This window comes from Scatophagus argus, chromosome 8, assembly GCF_020382885.2.
Source record: "Scatophagus argus isolate fScaArg1 chromosome 8, fScaArg1.pri, whole genome shotgun sequence".
Classification (NCBI taxonomy): domain Eukaryota; kingdom Metazoa; phylum Chordata; class Actinopteri; family Scatophagidae; genus Scatophagus; species Scatophagus argus.
Genome location: NC_058500.1, coordinates 20,701,986 through 20,722,134, shown reverse-complemented (window position 1 = coordinate 20,722,134; position 20,149 = coordinate 20,701,986). Strand labels below are relative to the sequence as shown.

Genomic DNA, 20,149 nt, shown 5'->3' with positions numbered 1-20,149 from the left:
TTTGACGGATATTTAGAGGCCTGAAGTAGTTCAAGTATCCAGTATTTCACAAGGCAAAAGGATCCATTACTGTGAGCTTTTGAGAAACTCTTTTCTCATTAGATATGACTAACCCATACTAACCTGTGTTTAGAAATCTTGACAACCATTGATTAAAACCGTTTTTCTTCTTTGTATGTAGACACACTGACATATCCTCAAAGTCTATCAGCTGTGTGTGTGACAACAACGGCCTCTTACCGCCCTCTACTGACCAACCCTGAGTATGTGCACCAGGCTCAATCAACAGCCACTTCACTGAGAGTCGTCAAAGCACTCCACATAACAATCAGCCAGAGGGTCTGTGATGTCAACAAACCGAAGTGTCAATAGAGTTATGCCTTGTGTGTACACTTTGTGTCTTCAACACAACCTTTATGTTAGAAAAATCCAATAGAGGTGAAACAGAGGACTTTCACTTGTGGTGCTCACAGCGTAGGAATATGACATTTAAAACAAAACAGAACAATAATGTGTCTTCACTTGAAAAATATGTCACAATAAATCTGAATTACTGAAAGTTTTTGTTTGTTTGTTTGTTTGTTTTTGGAGTTTCTACCAAAGAAATAACCCTATATACTCTTCACAGCATCCTCCGATTATGAGGAAGAACAGGAATATTCTCTCTGGAAAGACATCGCAGTTTTAAATATATTTTTTCAACGCTGAGACATGTCATCAGTATCCATTAAATGAAGGCAGATGTACGGGATGTGCGTCATAATTTTGTTGAAAGACACAACAAAGCTTAAAATAGGACAAAAGAAACAGAAACACGAGGGATGTTTTGCATCATTATGTACAGCTTTTTTTATTCGTGATTTCCCCCAAACATTATCAGTATTTTACTACATACAATGCATGTAATCAAAGTACAATGGATCAAAGACAAGAAGAGCAAAAAGAAAAGAGAGAGGAAAAAAGATTTTGACCACGAAGAGAGACACTGGTTAAGGTACTGTATGCATAACACTATTTCTTTTATATACGGCTTCGGGCTATGAATGGTGACATCAACAACGATGCCATGGCAACTGTATATGTTGTAAAGACAAGTTTCTGCTAGAAGCACTGAGGTCTGGTGAGTTTTACTGCATGGTGGTGTGCATGTGAGAAGGTAAAGGTACTTATCTTGGGACTCTGCTGAGATCAACCACAATTTGATTTGATTTGATTTTTTCTTGGTTTTGTTTCTGTTTTGTTTTGTTCTCCTAATGGTGACAGTTGGAGTTCGGTCACAGTCTGCTGGACATTCTGAAGAAGTAAGCTTAAATCAAATGAAATTAAAATCAAGAAGTTTCATTAGATTCTGTTGCATAAGCACAAGTAAGTTTTTAAATTGACAATGCATATCTAAATCTTCTTTTTTCTTTCTTTCTTTCTTTTTTTCTTTTAGCAAGGTAAGCTTTGTAAGACCCAACTGGCACTGAGAAATCAGCAGAGGGGAAGAAACAGAAGCACTGATGAAAGAAAAGAACAACCAGCAGAAGAACACTGATGTTGCAGGGAACTAACACACGTGTAAATATGGACAGAGGATAAAAGAGTGACTGAAACTAAACAAAACATTAGCAATATGAAGAAAGATCGTCCTGTATTCAGGTTTAAAACCCCTGATATTGTCCCAAAATAAGGCTGTGGGTTCTAGGCACACCAAGGTACAACTGAGCTGAGCAATATGTGCATTTATGTTTTTGTTTTATTTATTTTTTTAAGACATGAAACTCTGTATGTACTGGATGAATTAATATTCAAATTATTTCTAACCACCTGGCTAGCCCAGATCTTACTATAGAGATTAGTTTTTGTTTTTTTTTTTTTTGTTTTTTTAAAGAAAAAAAAACCAAATATGATGACAACAAATCGGTTTTAGACGTCACGTGTTTTGCAGAGCATTGAAAGACAAAAACACAAGTGCATCATTGGCAAAAAACTGCTGGTGAGGGAGACAGAAGTGCACACAAGTGTGCATCATGTGAGTGCATGTGAGTGCATATGTGTGCGTGTGTGTGTGTGTGCTGTGTTCAGTGTCGGCCTTTTTCAGTCAGTCAGTATGTTCGCCTGTGTGTGCTGTTGTTTAAGTGCATGTGTGTATGAGCAAGCGCATATTTAAAGAGGTAGCAGAGAACGCAATCAGAGCAACAGATGACAATCCATCCTGTACGACAGCAAAAAAGTGAACTTCCTATCTACCTGCTCTCCTCAGGTTCAAACATGGGTAACAACGGTTCAGCACGAGCCACAGGCTTTAACCTGAGGCCACTCTGAACTGAGATCGACTCAAAAAAACCTGACGAATAAACCAGCTCCAATATTCAGTATGTTAATTTTCCTTTCAAAATAATTGAAATGTAAACATTTTCTCAACAGCTTCTTAAAATATCTGCTCATCCTCTCATATCAAATTACTATTGTTGCTGTCATTCAGTAGACAAATCACGTCTCTCTTTCCATGTCAAACTCAAAATATATATACTGTTTCATCCTTCAAACAAAGGCCATGAAACAGATAACGTGCTGATGCTTTTAAGAGCAGAATAAAATCAGTCTGTGAATTTCTCTATCTGCCCAAAATCTTTCATCTTCAGCAGCTGGTACTAACTGAAACTTGCGTAACTGAAACTGAGCGTTAACCTCCACATGCTGAGAGCTGAATTCGATATAATACAAAAGTGATCACTAAGGGCTTGGTGTTTTATTCACAGCATATATTTTGAAGGTCTGGTTTTCTGAAAGCTCAGTGAAAGCGGTAAAACAAAATAAAGGATTCAGAACCAGAGCTGGTGGGATTTAGAAGAAAGTAGAGTGCTGAGGTTGGGCTGGAGTGGGTGCGTGACACTTGGCTTTCTGCTGTGTACAAAAAACTAAAACAAACCCATGTACTATTTATATCTAGAATGTCAAAAAACTGGATCCCAATGTTACAAACCCTTATCAGTTGTTTGAGGGAAAGCTAAAGCAAGAGAAAAGCACACAGGAAGCGAAGCAGGCCGAGGGACCCAGTGTGTTGGGTGTTAAGTTCAGGACACTGCTCTTTACATTTTTGATGTTAGGAAAGAGTAGTTATATAAGTCCAAGTACCACTCCTGTTATCTGTGTCGGTATGAATCAGTTGAGAGCTCCGCCACTTGTCACTGAAGATTTGTACAGAGGCCGAAAGCCTTGGCACAAGCCTGATAGAGACGTTTTTGACTGGCAGTTCTTTGGAGTCCTATCAGACAAACACAACAAACTTCTAGCCAAATCAGGTGGCATTTTACTACGACACCTGTTAGTTTAAGGGTGTCAAAGTATTTTGAAGGTGTTGCTAAACTCGAGGAGAGTCAGCTACCGAATTCTCTTGGTGAAGCAGACTCTGAAGTGTGCACTGAGGAGCAGACACACATAGCCGCCATGGTTTTATGCTACATTCACATAGCAGAACTTTCAGGCTCGGTTTCAATTTGCTGATCATATCTGAAACTTGTGGATCATCTATTCTCCAAATTAGCCTGCTTAAGAAATGCAAGCTAACTTTTTGCTGACCAGAGCTATGTGAAGCTCTACAGAGCACATTTTGACATTTAAAAGCTTTGCAGTAGCTTGCATTTTGGGAAAAGAGCTTATTCCCTTTATTGCTGAGAATTAGCTAGAAAAATATTACCACTCTCATATCTGTACGCCTAATATGAAGCTAGAGTCCAAACGCACTTTGCTTAGCATGAAGTCTGGACCTACTCTGCCTCTGGTTGGCTAGCGTTCTTTGCCTTTGTTGGTTTGGTTTGCGTCAGCCAGTCAGAGGCAGAAAAATTAAATAACAAAAAATTACAAAGGGGAAAACAGCTGGCTCTGTGCGAAGATAAAAACAAATGCCTCTAAGCTCACCAATTTACACATTGTAACTTACATCTTGTAAACAAAAAATGTATACAGCAGAGCCAAGCTAGCTTGTCTTTCCTGTTTCCCCTTGTAAAGCTAAGTTATGCTAAGCTAACCCATAAACGTAGCTTCATATTTAACAGAGCGTCACTTGTCTAATTCATCTTCTCTTCAAAACTACACCTGACAACACACTACACAACAAACTTGATTTTACACTGCACAGAGAGAGCAAACACTTCTCTCAGTTACACTTTTCATTTACGGGATCAGTCTGATTCACCACAAAGACCGGTCAAGTCACGTCTCGTCTGCTCCACACATCCAAGTTGTCCACATGAAACTGAACAAATTAGATGTTTTTTGCAGCTCAAAATAATTCCTAAACATTTGATCTGTGTCACGTGTGAAAGAGCAAAAAAAATAAAATAAAACTGAGCACCTTCAGCTGCTATGTGAATGTAGCCTTACTTCCTAGCAAAGTTTGTACACTTCAGTCCTGATGTGATGCTCAAGAAGCCTCTGATGTACTGACTTGAAGATCTGAGGTAAAAAATTGTCCAGCATTTGAAAAGAGAATGAAATATACTGTACATATACACACAAAAAAATATTCTAAATTAGTGTTAAAATTTGAAGTTATGCTCTAGCATAATGCGAAAATATGTATATATATATATATATTTATGTATATGTATATGCTGTGTACGGAGAGAGATGGAGGGGAGAGGTAGTATGTTTGGTTAAATGCAGCGTCAAAGCTTAGCGGCATCTCTTTTGTCAGGACAACGAAGACAGAAAATGCAGAATGAAGACCAAGTGAGTAAAGCAGGAAAACAGAGTTAACATTTACAAACATTGGGATCCATTCCATTCATACACTGATTGGTCTACTGGCAAGAGGATTCTACTTCTTCTGGCAACTAGTTTACTGTAAATTTGATAAAAAAAAAATACCGCAGAGGTTGCTGAGGAGAGAGTTGTATTGTTGGCTGTGTGAGTGTATGTGTGTCAGTGTGAATGTATGTTTGGTTCCCTTAAAGGCTATTGTGAAAAGTCATCCTGTGAATCATTGAGGTATCTGAGTAAATGTTTCCAGCTGGGTGAGGTTTCTGTACGTAAGGCTACTGAGGTGGAGCTGCTGACCTGGGCTGAGAGAATGCGGGGTTGAGAGGGGAGAGAGGCTGCTGCCTTTTTCTCGGTTCATGTGAGCTCTAATGGCCTCTTGCGTCAGCCACAATGCTCATGTTAACCATCAGTGTACAAACTGAAAGGCAGAATGTTCTCCATGTATGACCTGAAATGTAACCATTAATAATGGAAATTAAAATACCCACAGAGGAAAATCAATGTAATGTACAAAAGCAGCACTGCAAAGTTAAATAACTGAGGTTTCGCTCTCAGAACCAAGAAAAGCTGAGCAGACTCTAACCCCACAAACCTGTCCTTCATTCCTTTTGAAACAGATGATGTAGATGTTGACGTTCATTTCACTATTCTTTAACAAACAATGATCTTTTAAAAATCTGAATTTAAAGAGCTGAAATGTGATATACAGAGTAGTGAGTAAGGTAATGTCACACTTTGGATTTAGGAGGTGACATCTGGTCAGTACAGCTGCACGCTGTACACATCACTACATCTGCCTGCGGCAATTTTAAAAATACTTTGATCTCCTAAGATCTTTGACGAAGGTTCTACACAGTCTCCTGGGAGGTCCAGTGTGAACGTTCTCTGTTTAAAGCAGGAGAAAGGAGCCATTTCTGTATTTTCACTTAAGTCCAATTCCACAGCAGCTGTTCCACTACATCTCCTGACTCCCATCAGCCCTTGGTGCACCACAGTTTTCCATAAGCAGAGCCTGACTGTCTGCTGAGTTAAAGCTATGAAAAGTAATCCTGCTGTTGGCTATTGCAGAAGGAGAGGCGGTTAGGTGGTTGGGTGATGACTGAAGAGGCACACCCACGCTGTTGCGGCCATTGGCTAAATCCTGTGTCAGTCAGTTGAGGCAGTGTTAGTTCATGATTCACTTGATTGTGTCTGACACTGACTTTTTTTTTTCTAAACAAAGCGGGGACTGCCTTTCCATTGACAATGAAAAGATTTGCCCATCTGTGTTCCTTCCCCTCAGGTTACAGCTCCAGGTGTAACTTCGCTGCTGTGATGAGCCTTTTTTAATGCATTAGGAAAAGTGTTCCTTCCCTGTCCAACAAGGCAAGGGAAGCTTATTCATTTGCAATTGGAAAAGGCACCAGGAGTCCACCACGTTCCTCTCTGCTTCATTAAAACAATGTCCCAGCGCAGCAAGCCAAACGCTAGCTCGACAGCAAAATCTGACAACACATTAAAACTGACAATATTGGAAAAAAAATTCACCAAAATGAAAATATATTACACTGAATAATTGTCAAAAGCTTATTGATAGACTTTAGAAAGAGAGAAAAATGCACATCCATAAGCTTGGAATGGACAGAGAGGACACTTCCTGGTGATGCTGAGTTGTTGGGTGCCTTTAAAAGGCTGCTGGAGAGTTAAGGATTTAAGGGTTTTCATGCTAATGTTTCAAATGTAGATGGTACATGAGACTGTATGAGACTAAGCTGGTTGGAATGCTCAACACAACCACTACTGGGAATGTTTAGTTACTAGAAGCCTTTGCAATTATCAAATTTGCGAGTCCCAGAGTTGCACAATAAAGAGCATCATCCAAAACGGGAAAGGACCTGTGCTGGGGTTTTACTGTGGGCTAATTGGGCCAGTTTGGTGTTCTTTCAGATGTGTTCGTATGTGTGACACATATAATCAATACGTTGTCTTTATGAAATTGATAACATTTGAATTTGGTGAATACAGGTCCAGAATCTGAGTGGTCAAACACAAATCCGCCAGTCTTCTTCAATGCAAAAAGAAACAACTCAGTCATATGACCAGGGGGTAACCTCTGTCCATTGAATACAACATAAGAGTCCATCTCCTAATTGCATATAGTGCTGTATCTGCAGAGCATCTTGCCATCAACAATTGAATTCCATTAGTATTTTGCCTACATTAAAGTCTTAACTATGTACAGACATAGCAAGTGGTATTTACAACGTTTGTCCACAAGGGGGTGATCGAGGCCTGCATCATGAGGGGTGAGCACTGTGTCGACAGAAACGTGATAACATGATATGTAGTGATGTTGAAAAGTAGCATCATAAACCTCGCTTATGTGGCTGGTGTTGAAATGATATAAATGTGACAAAAAGGTATGAGGCATGATTTTAGATTTTATGTAAAAAAAAAAAGTCCTGTCTCAGGTTTTAGAACTCTGCCCTGCTGTTTTCTTTCCAAAGACACTACAGGCTATATATTGTTTTAACTACTATACATTGCTACCTTCTGTAGAATATTAATTTTACTCTGAAAAATGAAAAACTTAACTTTTGGCTGATATTATTTGCTCAATGTTTGAACACAGATGGCTCTAAAACGTAACGTGTACGTCAGCCTTTCGCAATGATCCCTAATAGACTGTACAATCACAGATAAGATTAGGAATGAGAATCTTGTATTATCTGAAAAATTTTTTTACTTTTAGCTTCCTTATGCTGTTATTTAGTATGATTAGAAATCACAGTGATGCCTAGAGCTTCAAAAACAATCTCCGTCTTATGATTGTAAGCTTACGCCACACACACCATAAACACTGAATACACAATATCATCAGACAAACGTTTCCCTGAGGCAACAGCCGGTAGTTGGTTTCTGTCCAACCATCTAGCTCTGACTGTCTTAGCAGCAATCTAACCAGCCGGACAAATATTGTTGGATAATCACTATCCATGAAACATGATGTTGGGTTTGTCAGTCTACAAACTTCACAGGTCCAAAAATGAAAAAAAAAACAAAAAACAAAAAAAAAACCAACAGAGAAGTGCTTCCCTGCACTGAACCCTCAGTCAGAGCCTGTACACACACCCCCTTGTGGTCCATCAATGTTCTCATATACTGTACACACATCACAAAAATAGAAGGACTCCTCCCACACTTTCCTCGTGTTTTCTTAGGTGTGTGTGTGTATTTACATTTGTATTTTGAAAGATGACACGTACACACACAACTGAGGAGGTGCCTTCAAATCCTCTACATTATAAAACACTCAGAACTATTTGCTTCCACTGAAGCAACCGTGTTTCACTCTCTTAAATATATATATATATTTATATATATATATATATAGATATATATATATATATATATCAGCTTATAAGTATCATTTATATTTATATAGCATTATACATACATTCTTGTTTTGTGAAATTCCCTTTTTTCTTGTGAACAGGGAATTCCAAATGTAGCATCTCCCTCCATCTGTCCAACCTCCTTCACTCAGTTCTCCAGATCTCCCCTTTGTTCTCACCATCCCCACACCGACACAATCCCACTTAAACTTCCTTTCTTCAGTTCAGTGGACCATCTGAGACCTCTCTTTGTACATACTCAGAAACACTGGGCTAAACAGGTAAATGCACCTGCTAGACTCTATCTAAACCAAATACTAGGAAACTAAATTTTTCCATTACGTTACATTAAGCTTATCCATCTTGATGCTCGTTATATTTGAATATCTTTGTCATTGACAAACTGTACATCAGCAATATTTTGCAGCTGTCTAACACTGGTGCGAGTAATTTATCTGTACCTCAAAAGGGCCAGTGTGGTTAAAAAGATGTAAATCTGTTTATCTATTCCTGTCTGTCATCGCAATGATATGAACATGGAACAATACTATGAGGATGATGGTAAAAAGGGATATGACAATCATATCCATCAAGTTGTAAAACTGTAAAAAAAAAAAAAAAAAAAGTCTAGGGGAAAGGTGGTGATGAGAAAACATGATTGTTAGGGAGTTTGAGGATGTGGGGAGGATCATGGATGCCTGTCTGTTCCACATGGCGACGGGTCAGGATATCTACCCGATGTAAAGACTTTAAAATGCGGTACTGTGTTGGAGAATCCAGAGGTCAAAACAATCTGGTTATCCAGGTGCTGTAGAAATCCACAGCACATTGAGCTTTTTTTAATTCATAATTCCAGAGGTCCAGTCACCTTGCTGCTTGAGGTCCGAAGAAGGAAGAAGATGGGCAGATGATGAAGAGGTGAATGTTACTGTCAGCCTATCCTATTACCCATCTTTCTCCCACATGTCTAGGGCTGGGATTTTGTGGAAAAGGTGGTAAGGGTTGATTAATCATCCTGTGTGAAGAGTGTGTATCTGTGTGCAAGCGTACCCTTCTTCCTCTGCTATGATGCCTCGCTGCCAAACACCTCCAGCACCAGTGGGGTGAGCTGCATGCTGTGCTCGGGCTGGAAGGACAGCGAGCGGTATTGCTTGGAGTGCTCCTCGTTCAGGCTGCGCAGATCGGCCAGCTTCTGGATCATCTTGGCGTAGAGGAGGCGTCCGCCGGGGTGGTTGACTCGGATGTAGGCCTGCAGTGTCTCTGACAGGTGGTCCTGGAGCTGCTCGATGCGGCTGTGGTCTTGGACACCGGGACGATCTGGCAATCGGAGAACGGAGAGGGCGCATCCGCCACAGAGCAAAGGAGGTAGGCAAGCAGGTGTCAGGGAGGAAGTAGAGGAGAGCGGGTTGGGGAGATAAAAGAATGAAAAGAAAAAGAGTACGGCACTCAATCAAGGATTGTATTCTTGATCTCTGGACATGTTAACTGATCATAAAACATACACTCAATTATCAGTTGGTACCTGGTGAGAGCAGGCAGATGGCCATGAGCAGAACGTGTTCCTCCTCGTGCAGGTTGAGTTTCTTCAGACCGACCTGGAACTTCACCAGCGGCTCCAGCAGCTCCAGAGTGTGACCCGCTGTGGACACAAACATATTGTGCGTATGAGTGCTTCAGAGTGCATCGCTGAGACAGGGAAACATATATTGTTCTTTTCTATTGGCTTATAAATGCAAAAGCACTTAATGCAGAATGGGGCTTCACAGATAAATTATTACCCTGTCTCTGTATTTATACATTAGTTCCTGCATGGTCGGAGGAATAAGAGCAGCGTGTGTGCCTGTGGCCATTTTATTGCTTCCATGAAAATACCTGAAGTCAAAACCTCATAGTAATGTGCAAGTGTGCGTAAAAAAGCAGCATGTGCGGGTGATCCTTGTAAGAGTCTATTATATAAGGTGGAAGCAAGAGAAAAAAAATAAATAAATAAATCACAGCTGTGTCATCAACACTGAACACTATTTTCTCCTTTCATCTTCTTATTGGAGTGCTTGGTGCTGTGGCCTTCATGGAAACTTCCAGGGGACTGGGTACATGAAGAATAGTGTGTGCTTAAGAGAATGTGTGATTAATAACCAGGGCCCCTGACATGCTGTGTGTGTGTTTGTGTGTGTGTGGACGTATATTCCTGTAGTTGTGGGGACAAAAGTCTGTTCACAGTCACATTGTGAGGACCATCCTTACTTATTGGGATGAAATGCCCTAACAAGTAAGTCCCCATACCGTAAATCATTAAATATTACGGTGAAGATTTGCTTTAAGGTTGGTTAGAGGTTGAGGTTAGAGTTAGGTTAAGATGAGGGTTAGGATGAGGCAGGAAATGTGTATTGTTATGGTTAGGTGGTGGTTAAGCCTCCAGGAAATCAATGTAAGTCTATGTAATGTTCCCACAAGTCATGGAAAAAAGAGCATGTGTGTGTGTGTGAGGTGTGTGTGTGTGTGGGGGGGGTGTAGTCAAGTGTACCAGAGTCTGCTGATGTGTTTCTATACTGATTCTGGAGTTCAATCATTCCACTGTGACAGATGAGATGCAACCAACCTTTTGTGACATCACTGACACAGTATTTGAAGTCTGGTCCTCCGCAGCTCCAGGACATGTCCTCCAGACTGAATGACTGGTTGGAACGCAGCATGATGATCTCAATGGCACTCGACTTCAGCAGAGCGATCTGGTCTTCTGCTGTCAGCTCTCTGGAACGCACAGATACAGTACGTTGCTGTTCTGTAACTGTATAAATGTTTATAGACTGATTTAACCTACTGGGACAAACTCATCCAAAGTGTCTTCACTTCATCTTCAGCTTGTTTATGTTTACAGAACAAGTATTGGCTGGTATATTGTTAATAGACTTTTTCTGCTCTGCAATTATCACTACCATCACGAGCCGAGGTGAGTCAGATAATTAACAACCTGGACAATCAACAAATCACCCAACTTCGTTAACAGAAAAATACTTTCTAAACAGAAAAGAAAAACAAGGTGGTTTGGAAGGTTAATGACAATGGAACTCCCAGAGAATAAAGCTTCTGATGACTATTTTTTGTTTTAAGTAAAGTGAAAAGAGGTGTTGACTGACTGTAACATCAGAAACATCCTTTTGTCACTCAAACTCTTACCAGCTCGAGCCCTTACTGTACTGACAGTACAGAAATAAGTGGATGGAGATGGTAAATTCTGAAATCGTTCAGAGCTTTCACACATCTGGACTCTGAGTTCCCTGTTAGAAAGCTTCAGCAAATATCAGTACTTTTACATGTGTGGCAAATAAACTGCAAAACACTCCAAATAAATCCATCCTATAGCAAAATCTATTTTACAGATAAAAGCCATTTATTTATCTTTCAGAATGTTCTACTTAACTACCTACACTTAAAATTGTGTATGTTGTCAGTGTACATCTGTGACTGATAAACGCAGCATGCCCCATGAATGTATTATATGGTTACTATAACAACAGAGTGTCCAACCCCAGGATTTGTGCATTCACATCTCTCCACATATTCCTGCCCACTAAATTACATGGAATACGTGCAGAGATGTGAATCGCCACACACTGAGAGAGGCAGCTTTCAGGAAGAACAAAAACCTTCACCGCTACCATCATTTGATTAAGATTGATTTTCCTTTCAAGCCATTACACACTTTGTCTGAAATTGTAAAGCAAAGGCATCCCTGCTGACCTGTAGCTTCAAGAGTCTGCTGTGACTTTAAGAAACTTCAGACATTCACACAAACGACCATTAAAATATTATCATTAAGGCTGAAACTATAAAATGTCAGTTAGTAGTGAAAATTGTCCATTTCAATTTTCCAGAATCAAAAATGACATATTACATCACTACAAAATACCATTTAATACAAACAGAGGGAGTGAATCTTCACATTTTAGAAGCTGGACACAGCAGGAGTTTGGCATTTTTGCTTCATTCACTTCAGATGCATAAAGAAACATGACCTGACAAGGGATTTATTGCTGCCGTTAAATGAAATTTCTGCATCAAGGTCACCAGTTTTTAAAAACCAACATAAGTCACAGATCATATCTTGCAGGGACACAATAAAAAAGTCTGACATTTTGACTCTTTGGATAAACACAAAGATACCGTGCCAGTCAGCAACGCATGCTGCTATGCCGTACCTATACCTCAAAATCCAAACTCAGACTCAATTACTGCAATGCATGTAGTTTGTACCTGAAGCCTGGGATCATCTTGGCAAAACCTATGACCTTCTGGATGCTGTAGGACACTAAGTCAGCCAGGTGGGGCAGCATGGAAAGCTTGGTGTCCTCCTCGCTGGAGTCTGGACTGCTCGCACCATCCTGATACATCATCAACAGGCTGCTGAGGTTCATCTTGGTATCTACTGACTCTGTATGAGGAGAGGATCAGGCGGCACAATGAGTGCAGGAAAGCAAGGAGAGGGCAAGGGGAAAGGGCAGCGTGAGGAAGTGATTAAAAGGAAGCATTTTCAATAAACAGAAAGAGCAAAGTGCCAGTGAGAGGTTAAACAAGGTAAGACAATAGAGGAGTTCACAGTGGACACTAAAAAAGAAAAAGAAAAAAAAAGGCTTTCAAATTCAGCAATTTCATTTCTTTAATAGCCTTCCCATGAGCTTTAGCTACAGTGAATTTTGGTCTTTGGGATGACAAAAAAACTATGATGAAATTATAGTTTTGAAATGTAATCTAAAATGAGCAATATAGAAAAAAGACAATACATCTACATTAAAACACCCTAAAATGAGTACATAACATTGTGACAAAAATATGACATTTTTGGATAAAGCTAATTTAAAAGCCTTTGTTTTTGTAACTGCTGATTTTTTAAGACCTCGAAGTATGCTGTTACATCCACATTAAACAACACTCCTCACTCCTCTGCTACACTTAATTGTAACCAAGAGCAGGAACAAGGACACAGCAAGGACAGTGCATGAAGGTCTCAGTGACGAAAGCAACATGAAGCACAATGAATTCAATGTCGTGAGTTGAATAAGCGTGACAGCATGTGGATGTGCACTTGTTCAGCAGTGAGGAGCTTTGCTGCCTGTAAGAGTAGATGCTGAACTGGTTGTTCTTGGCAAACCAAAAACAGTATTAAACAGCTTCTGCTTCTGCTGCTGTGCTCTAAATGAATGAATGAATGAATCATGACTGTGTCCTCAGTAATGTCAACAATGAAGCACGAAACTGAACAAGGACAGGAGAAGGTGTGTTTGTGCATCTTACCAGGCGAGTGGTTGAATGAGTCAGAGGAGGCATCCGACAGAGAGTGAAGGGAAGCCGCTCTGCTGGCACTGCGTGTTACCGGGCCTTCGCGCACTGGAGGCTGTGAATACACACAGAGAAACACAAATATTACTATACTGACTGTAAAACTTTGACTGCTTGGTCCGTTGTTTGGCTCCTCCTGCACCTGGGTGCAACCTGGAGCTTAGGAAACAAATTCTGTGTTTTTTATCACGTAGCACAGCCGGTAAAAGGAGTTGTTTACCTGCTAGAAGTGAGCTGTTTGCAGAGGTGCAGTAAGAGCTTGTTGTTTTCATCTCTAATCTCACCGTGGCAGTTTCAGATGCTAATAGAGCTCTGCTAATTCAGTGTTAAACACTGTTCATTTCCCATAAATTCTTCAGAATGAAATTTCTTGTAATTTTGTCACCTCAAGGCTGTGAGTGAAACCACACAGATTTATTTAGAAGATTATATCACCTTGCAACGTTCACACTCAATTCAAAGTTCAAGCCACAGCTCAACGAACGTCTGTACTGAAACTTATAGCATGTCTGCTACCTTACTGGAGTGTGTATGTGGCTGTATGCACAGTGGGTGCTAAATCACAGACGCATGCAAGTGTTTTGAGGGTTTCTCAGACATTCCATTCAACATATATAGTCTCCTATATAGTGTCTCATTTACTCTGCATGTCCCAATTGTTGTGGTGCACAGAGAGAATGTCGTCTAAAAGTATCACATTCACGAAGCAGCGGAAGAAAACACGATGCTGCTGTTGTGCGGACAAATGCTTGTGGTTACTCGTGTTACTGGTGTCAAGTAAATTGAAAACAAACCCAGGAGATGGTAGCAGTCTGTGAATGTGGTTACAGACATTATCTCTAAGATAACACAGTACAGTGATTCTGTTCCGCACTGCTCCACATATGTATCACACATATGTTCACATGCCACCCATTAATAAATCTGGCTGTCACTACATCGTCACATGTGTATGTGACTCGTGTGATCCTAATTGGTATGAAGAGAGGATAAATTCAACTAAGAGTAGTTTCATTGTGTAGATATATACTACGAGTGCCATATTATTCTACTTATACTATGGTCAGCTGCCAACAACATACCACATATGAGTCGTGTCTACGCATGTCACAATTTCAATTGCGTTTCTAAGTCATTCGTGTCAAGCGTGCTTGTGGGAAAAGATATGCTCCTTAAATTACAGTCAACAGTTTTTACTGTATGCTGTATGAGCTAAAGGTGACCTGGAATGTATTTTTATGCCTCAAGTGTACTTTCTTCAGTGAATGTGTATTGTGTTCTGAGCAATGTCTGAACCCATCCAGCTGATCACACTGAGCCTCCTAAGTACACACGATGTCTCTCTCTCTCTCTCTCTCTCTCTCTCACTCCTAGTTTTAGAATGACAAACAAAAACACACATAACCGGTGTGCGGTTATACTGTGCGCTTACGAAAGGTTAATCAACACCTTTCAACCAATCTCAATTTTGAATGGGCTTGGCAATAATGAACTGCTGAAAATCGAACATGTGAAGAAGTGGCAGCTTTTCCTGCAGTTTTAGTTATAACTGCAGTTTGCTTCAGCCAAATACAGTCATGGGTACAAACTAAAAGAGAGAAAGCCAAGGTCTTTAGTGTTGTGGTAAACCAGAGCAGAAGCTATCCATATCCTATTATTACATTTTTTGTTTGAACATCAGTCATTTAGCATTCAACCACCAAAAGATTTAGTTTCTGGAGTGGCAGAAACTAAATTCACTGTGCTGTATATAACTTGCCTTGATAAAATAATACCTGTTTTGTTTCTGTATTAATTTGCTTTTTACTGGAAAATGCAGTATTAAGGTCTGATGTCATGCTTCAGGGAAGTCTCTCCTCTGTTGCATGACATCATGACCAGCTCCACCCATATTCTTAGCGGAGAACAAAGTGATTTTGGCTGCACCACTGTCAGCGTGGTTTTTCTGAAGAAAGAAACTTTGCATTGAACTAACCCTGAAGCGGGTGAAGTCAGCATAGGAGGCATCATAGGTCTTGTGGTGAGCTTCCACCAGGGAGGAGATGATCCGGGCCTGCTCCTCATTTAGACGTGGCCTCATTGCCTCCCGGGCTGCCTCCTCCTCTTTCCTCTTCAGTATCATGTCCTTCTTTCTCTGAACCTCCTCGTCTGTCAGGATGACTGCAACAGTGGAAGGAACAGAAGATATATTAAAATATCCTGTGAAACACTTTCAACACAAATCACCAGTACACACATTTTCAAAAAATACTGAACTGCTGTTGCTTGATCAGCACTGAATACCTCATATTAATGCCATTTACACAAATAAAAACAGAATGAGACCTTGTTTGAAACCATGGAAAAAGAACCAAAGTGAAGAGAGGATTTCATCAAGGGCAACTCCATTAATACACCAAATATCACTGGGTTTTATAATCAAGTGTGAGTGTGACTGGGCCACAACAAGTCAAGGTTGTCCTTGTTAAGTGGATAACAGTAACACCCCAAGATCAAACTAAAATAGTATTTTTGCACCAAATTGCTTCATTTATATTAGTCTCAGTTCCTATGTTAGTATGTCAGTTCCTTAATGACACTTGGGATGAAGTCAAGACATTTTCAAGCGCTCACTCACAGCTGGTTAGGAATGTGGCTATGACAACAGGAATAATGAGTTTGGCTTTAGAAGGATTGAGGAAGAAAGAATAAAACATTATACTAGTCTGGAGTAGAAAAAAGTTAGCTTTCAAAACAGGGTGAGGGAGCTTGTAATGTAAGCTCCAAATATTTCCATCCCGGGGTACATGAGCCATACATCTTCTTAGCTTGGCACGCAGAAAAGGCCTGTCATGTCTGCTGCTGCCTTTTATACAGCTGATGCAGCAGGCGTTGGATGTTTAAGTGCCTTGTGCCTTATTCATGCTGCAGGAGCAGAGACTGCGTGCAGAGTGGCACAGTGGTGCAGAATGGATTATACATACTGTTTATAGAGACTCTTTTAGCTTTGAATAGGTGAGAGGTTCTTTTGGGAATTCCGGGGTTTGCATGCCACTTCCACATGTCCTAGGGCATCATATCACTTTCTAATCTTAGATTCACGAATATTTTTTTCAGGTCGCAACAGATTTACATCTATCTCTACCGGATGTAAAACACAATGTGCTCCCAAAGCACAAAAGATAAATGTTGTGCATTTGAAGATTTTGATTTTTTTATCAACCTTGCCCAAAACTGACCTAAGTGACCATAGATGTCAGTTGCAATGAAATGTATTTTGTACTTGAAATGAAAAAAAAAAAAAAAAAAAAAAAAAAAGTATAGCTCTTAAAACACTGCAACCACTGCCTTTGCATTAAATGCTGCTACTGGGAAGAATGCTGAATCAATGCTAATCCCTCCTATAGCTTTACACATTAAACAGCAGCGTACTGCAGCAAATAGCAGAAGGGTACAGGGCAAGACTGAAAACAATGACATTCCAGCTGTGAAAATACCATGTGATTGACAGAATGACTGACTCCAAGCAGAAGTAAGTGACAATATTATTATGCAATGAAAAGGCAGCCATGAGTGGGTGAATACACTGGGTTAGTCACATTAGCTATAGCACCTCAGTCTATTTGCTTTCTAAAATTTCATTTATGTATTTAAAATTTCTCACAGAGAGATCAACCTAATCCTAAACCAGATGTTCTGAACATCAACAACAGAAGCTATTTACAACACTCCTGGCTGTCATCACTTCTTTGTGTTGCATACACTATTTTGATTTAATTTTATATGAATAATACATCTAAGTCCAGCAGCAAGATATTTTTCTTTGAAAGATCAATCTCAGTAAGAGACCAACAAGTGATCAACACCTGGATGTGTGTTGCAGAGTGGTCACCAATGTTGTAAAACAGGAAATCTGCTGTGCCTGAAAAGATCTTATAAAATGAATAACAGGCAGCTCAAATGTTCAGTGCGTGGATGCGACATCTGTAATGAGTCGGTGTGAAAAGTGTTCGATTTCTCATTAGACTAAACGTTGTAAACAGAGCCCGTTTACTACTTAAACATGTTTTAGCGATATGTCACCGTCATTGTTTTAAGGGAATTACAAGACTAAGGAAAGAACATTAAAAGAAACTAACTAACTTAAAAGTTCTGCTCAGGTACACACTGGTTGACTATGTATCTCCTGAGGTGCTGTGTTCTTACTGTGAACTGTATGTTCACAGTAAGAACATACAGAAATCCACCAGTGCAGAAAAGACACCGTACATAAAACAAACAGCTAGAAACACACAAGGAGAAGTGCATAGTTGAGCAAATATTTACCTAAAAAAGCACACACTGTATTTGCCAAACGACATTTCATATTTTGATAGCAATATCTAACATGTTAACTGCGCATGGCTTTTCTTCTTCAGTATGTTGTGGCTCCAAGAAACAGCACAGAAAACAGAAAATCCTGTTTAATAACATAACAGAAAATCAGCTACTAGTTTGGTATTTTGAAGTAAGTATTCTTGTCATCCAGGTCTGAAGCCTGGCTCTGTGGGTCACTGGAGTCACTGCTGGCTAATGCACTGACCCCTGAATGCCTCAGCCCATATTATCCTTTTCACTCTCTGCCACAGTGACCGATTACCCATGAAGCACTCAACTGTGCAGGCAGACAGACAGAAAGACAGCATGACTGCCACACAGACTGCGGCTGCCAAGGAGAGACAAGCCATGAGATCACAACACGTGCAAATATGACAGCAAGCATGACTGTCTCTCAGCTACAGAGAAAATTAGCAAAGTTAAGTTCAGCTTCATCAAATGATGCCGTTTGCTTTACGTCATAGGCACAGTGTGGCCCTTTTGTGAGGGGCAGAGATCTTGTTCAGGTCGACTGAACATAGGTAAAAAGCTCCTTTCCATGATTTGTCTTGACTCTGAATAAGCTGTAGTACCATCCTCCAAATCAGCTTTCAACTGGGTGACATGTTTTAATGTCTTCATCATTTCATACAGCATGAACGGTTTACCTGTCACCTAGCCCTAGAATATCAATAAAATATGCTGTCATGTGGCTAGCTCGGACTTTTGGCCTTTTAAAAATCTATTCCGTTGGATCAAAGGAATAGACGTTCCAAATAAATACACACTTAACTGCTAATTTAAGATAGCAATGAGATGGCATGGATGACGCTAGATTAATAGTGCTCAGCTCATGCACTTCATACTAAATACAGGTTATTTTCCTGGAAACTGTAAACAACTGTATTTGAAGTGGATTTTCAGTGATTGCACCCTGGCCTGCAACCACAGAAGCCGTGTTACATAACTGCATAATGTGGTGATGCGGACGACAACAACAGTTTGGTTACACAGGCTTAAAAAGGCAAATGAATTAATCTGACTGCTTAGCTAACCAAAGGATTTACTTGGCTTTCATCTCCTTTGACCCACCGTCATTAATTAGGTTCTGGCTGCGCTCCAGTGTCCATCCCAAGCCAGGAGCGGACTGCCCATACCCACTCCTTGTGGTGAGGACATCCAAGTATGCAGCACAGAGCCCAATTATGAATAGGCACAGTTCGGTCAAAGTTTGGCACAGGCCGTCAAAGCAACTATTCTAAGGCTGGGACATGATTGAACCAGTCGGTATCCAGCCAAGTTTGAGTCTTGGATGGCATCATTAAGGCAGGAGTCCACAAAAAACAACAGACCATCAAAGGAACATGTTGACCACCCCACAGAGCTTGGCAGACGCACAGCAGTTTACCAAAAAGAGAGTTTGCTGTTTGTAAAGCGACTGATTGGATGTGGTGATGTGGTGTCTTACATGGCAGAGAGGAGTGCAGAAAGAAAGACAAACAGTAAGAGTTTGGTCAACATCAGTAATGCCAGACACAGAAACAAAGTGGGAAAAAGCAGCATCTCCCTGTTGTGAAGGCCAGTGGTTCACAACAGGCTTACTCATTAACCGGCCAACCGACCAGTTAAATACAATGGAGGCTGCTAACACTCGGGTTTGGTGTGATGTATGCCAAGCTGAACGTGGTCTGTGGCCAATGTTTTTCCACTGCCGCCCCGGGCCTGTGATGCCGAAGAGGTAAAATCAGGTCAGCCAGGCATCAGGGCACCCACACATACTGTGAAGCAGAACGGCTTATCAATAGATCACAGCTGATGTGTGCGTGGTGGCAGGAAGACATGAAGCATAAACATATTGGGTGGCACTTGATTCTGCCCACCCGGCAATTTCGAACAAGTACTTTGAATTGATGTGGGCCTTAGTGGCATACATCTGTGTTTCTTATCAGATAACACTGCAGGATCTTTCCCTCATTTGACATTAATGTGCTGGCTGAGTTGCTGCTCAAACAAATCAGATGTGTGGGTTTTTTTTATAAATACAGCCACATCTATAGGGATGGAAATGCTTAGAAATCATAAGTAGTCTGGCAGACCAAGCCACGCTTTTGTTCTACCAAACTAGAAACTGAGCAATCAGCAATTACGAGAATACAAGTGCAAGAGAAGTCCAAGAGACAGAATAGGAGAGACACAGAGAGAGGATTACAAATATGAATCAAGGTAACATGGGAAAGGTTTCGCTACTTAAAGGCACCGAGGGTGGGAATTCGTACAGCTAAAGGCTGAAACATTTTAGATGCTCTCCTGTGATTCTAATCCTGTTACAAATACACACTGGCACAAACAAACAAACA

General features: G+C 40.5%; 1 protein-coding gene across 3 annotated transcripts in view; it reads right to left on the bottom strand.

The window, feature by feature from the left end:
- Positions 1-822: 822 nt before the first annotated feature.
- LOC124062919 (vitamin D3 receptor A) overlaps positions 823-20,149 on the bottom strand; it is a 67,195-nt gene continuing 47,868 nt past the window's right edge. For all 3 annotated transcript variants that reach the window (XM_046396017.1, XM_046396018.1, XM_046396019.1), the window contains 6 exons: positions 15,433-15,617; positions 13,413-13,512; positions 12,375-12,552; positions 10,720-10,871; positions 9,643-9,759; positions 823-9,437 (listed from right to left, as the gene is read on the bottom strand). In XM_046396017.1, coding sequence (XP_046251973.1) covers positions 9,184-9,437; positions 9,643-9,759; positions 10,720-10,871; positions 12,375-12,552; positions 13,413-13,512; positions 15,433-15,617 — 986 coding nt within the window. In that variant the 3' untranslated portion in view covers positions 823-9,183. The remainder of the gene's footprint in view (positions 9,438-9,642; positions 9,760-10,719; positions 10,872-12,374; positions 12,553-13,412; positions 13,513-15,432; positions 15,618-20,149) is intronic.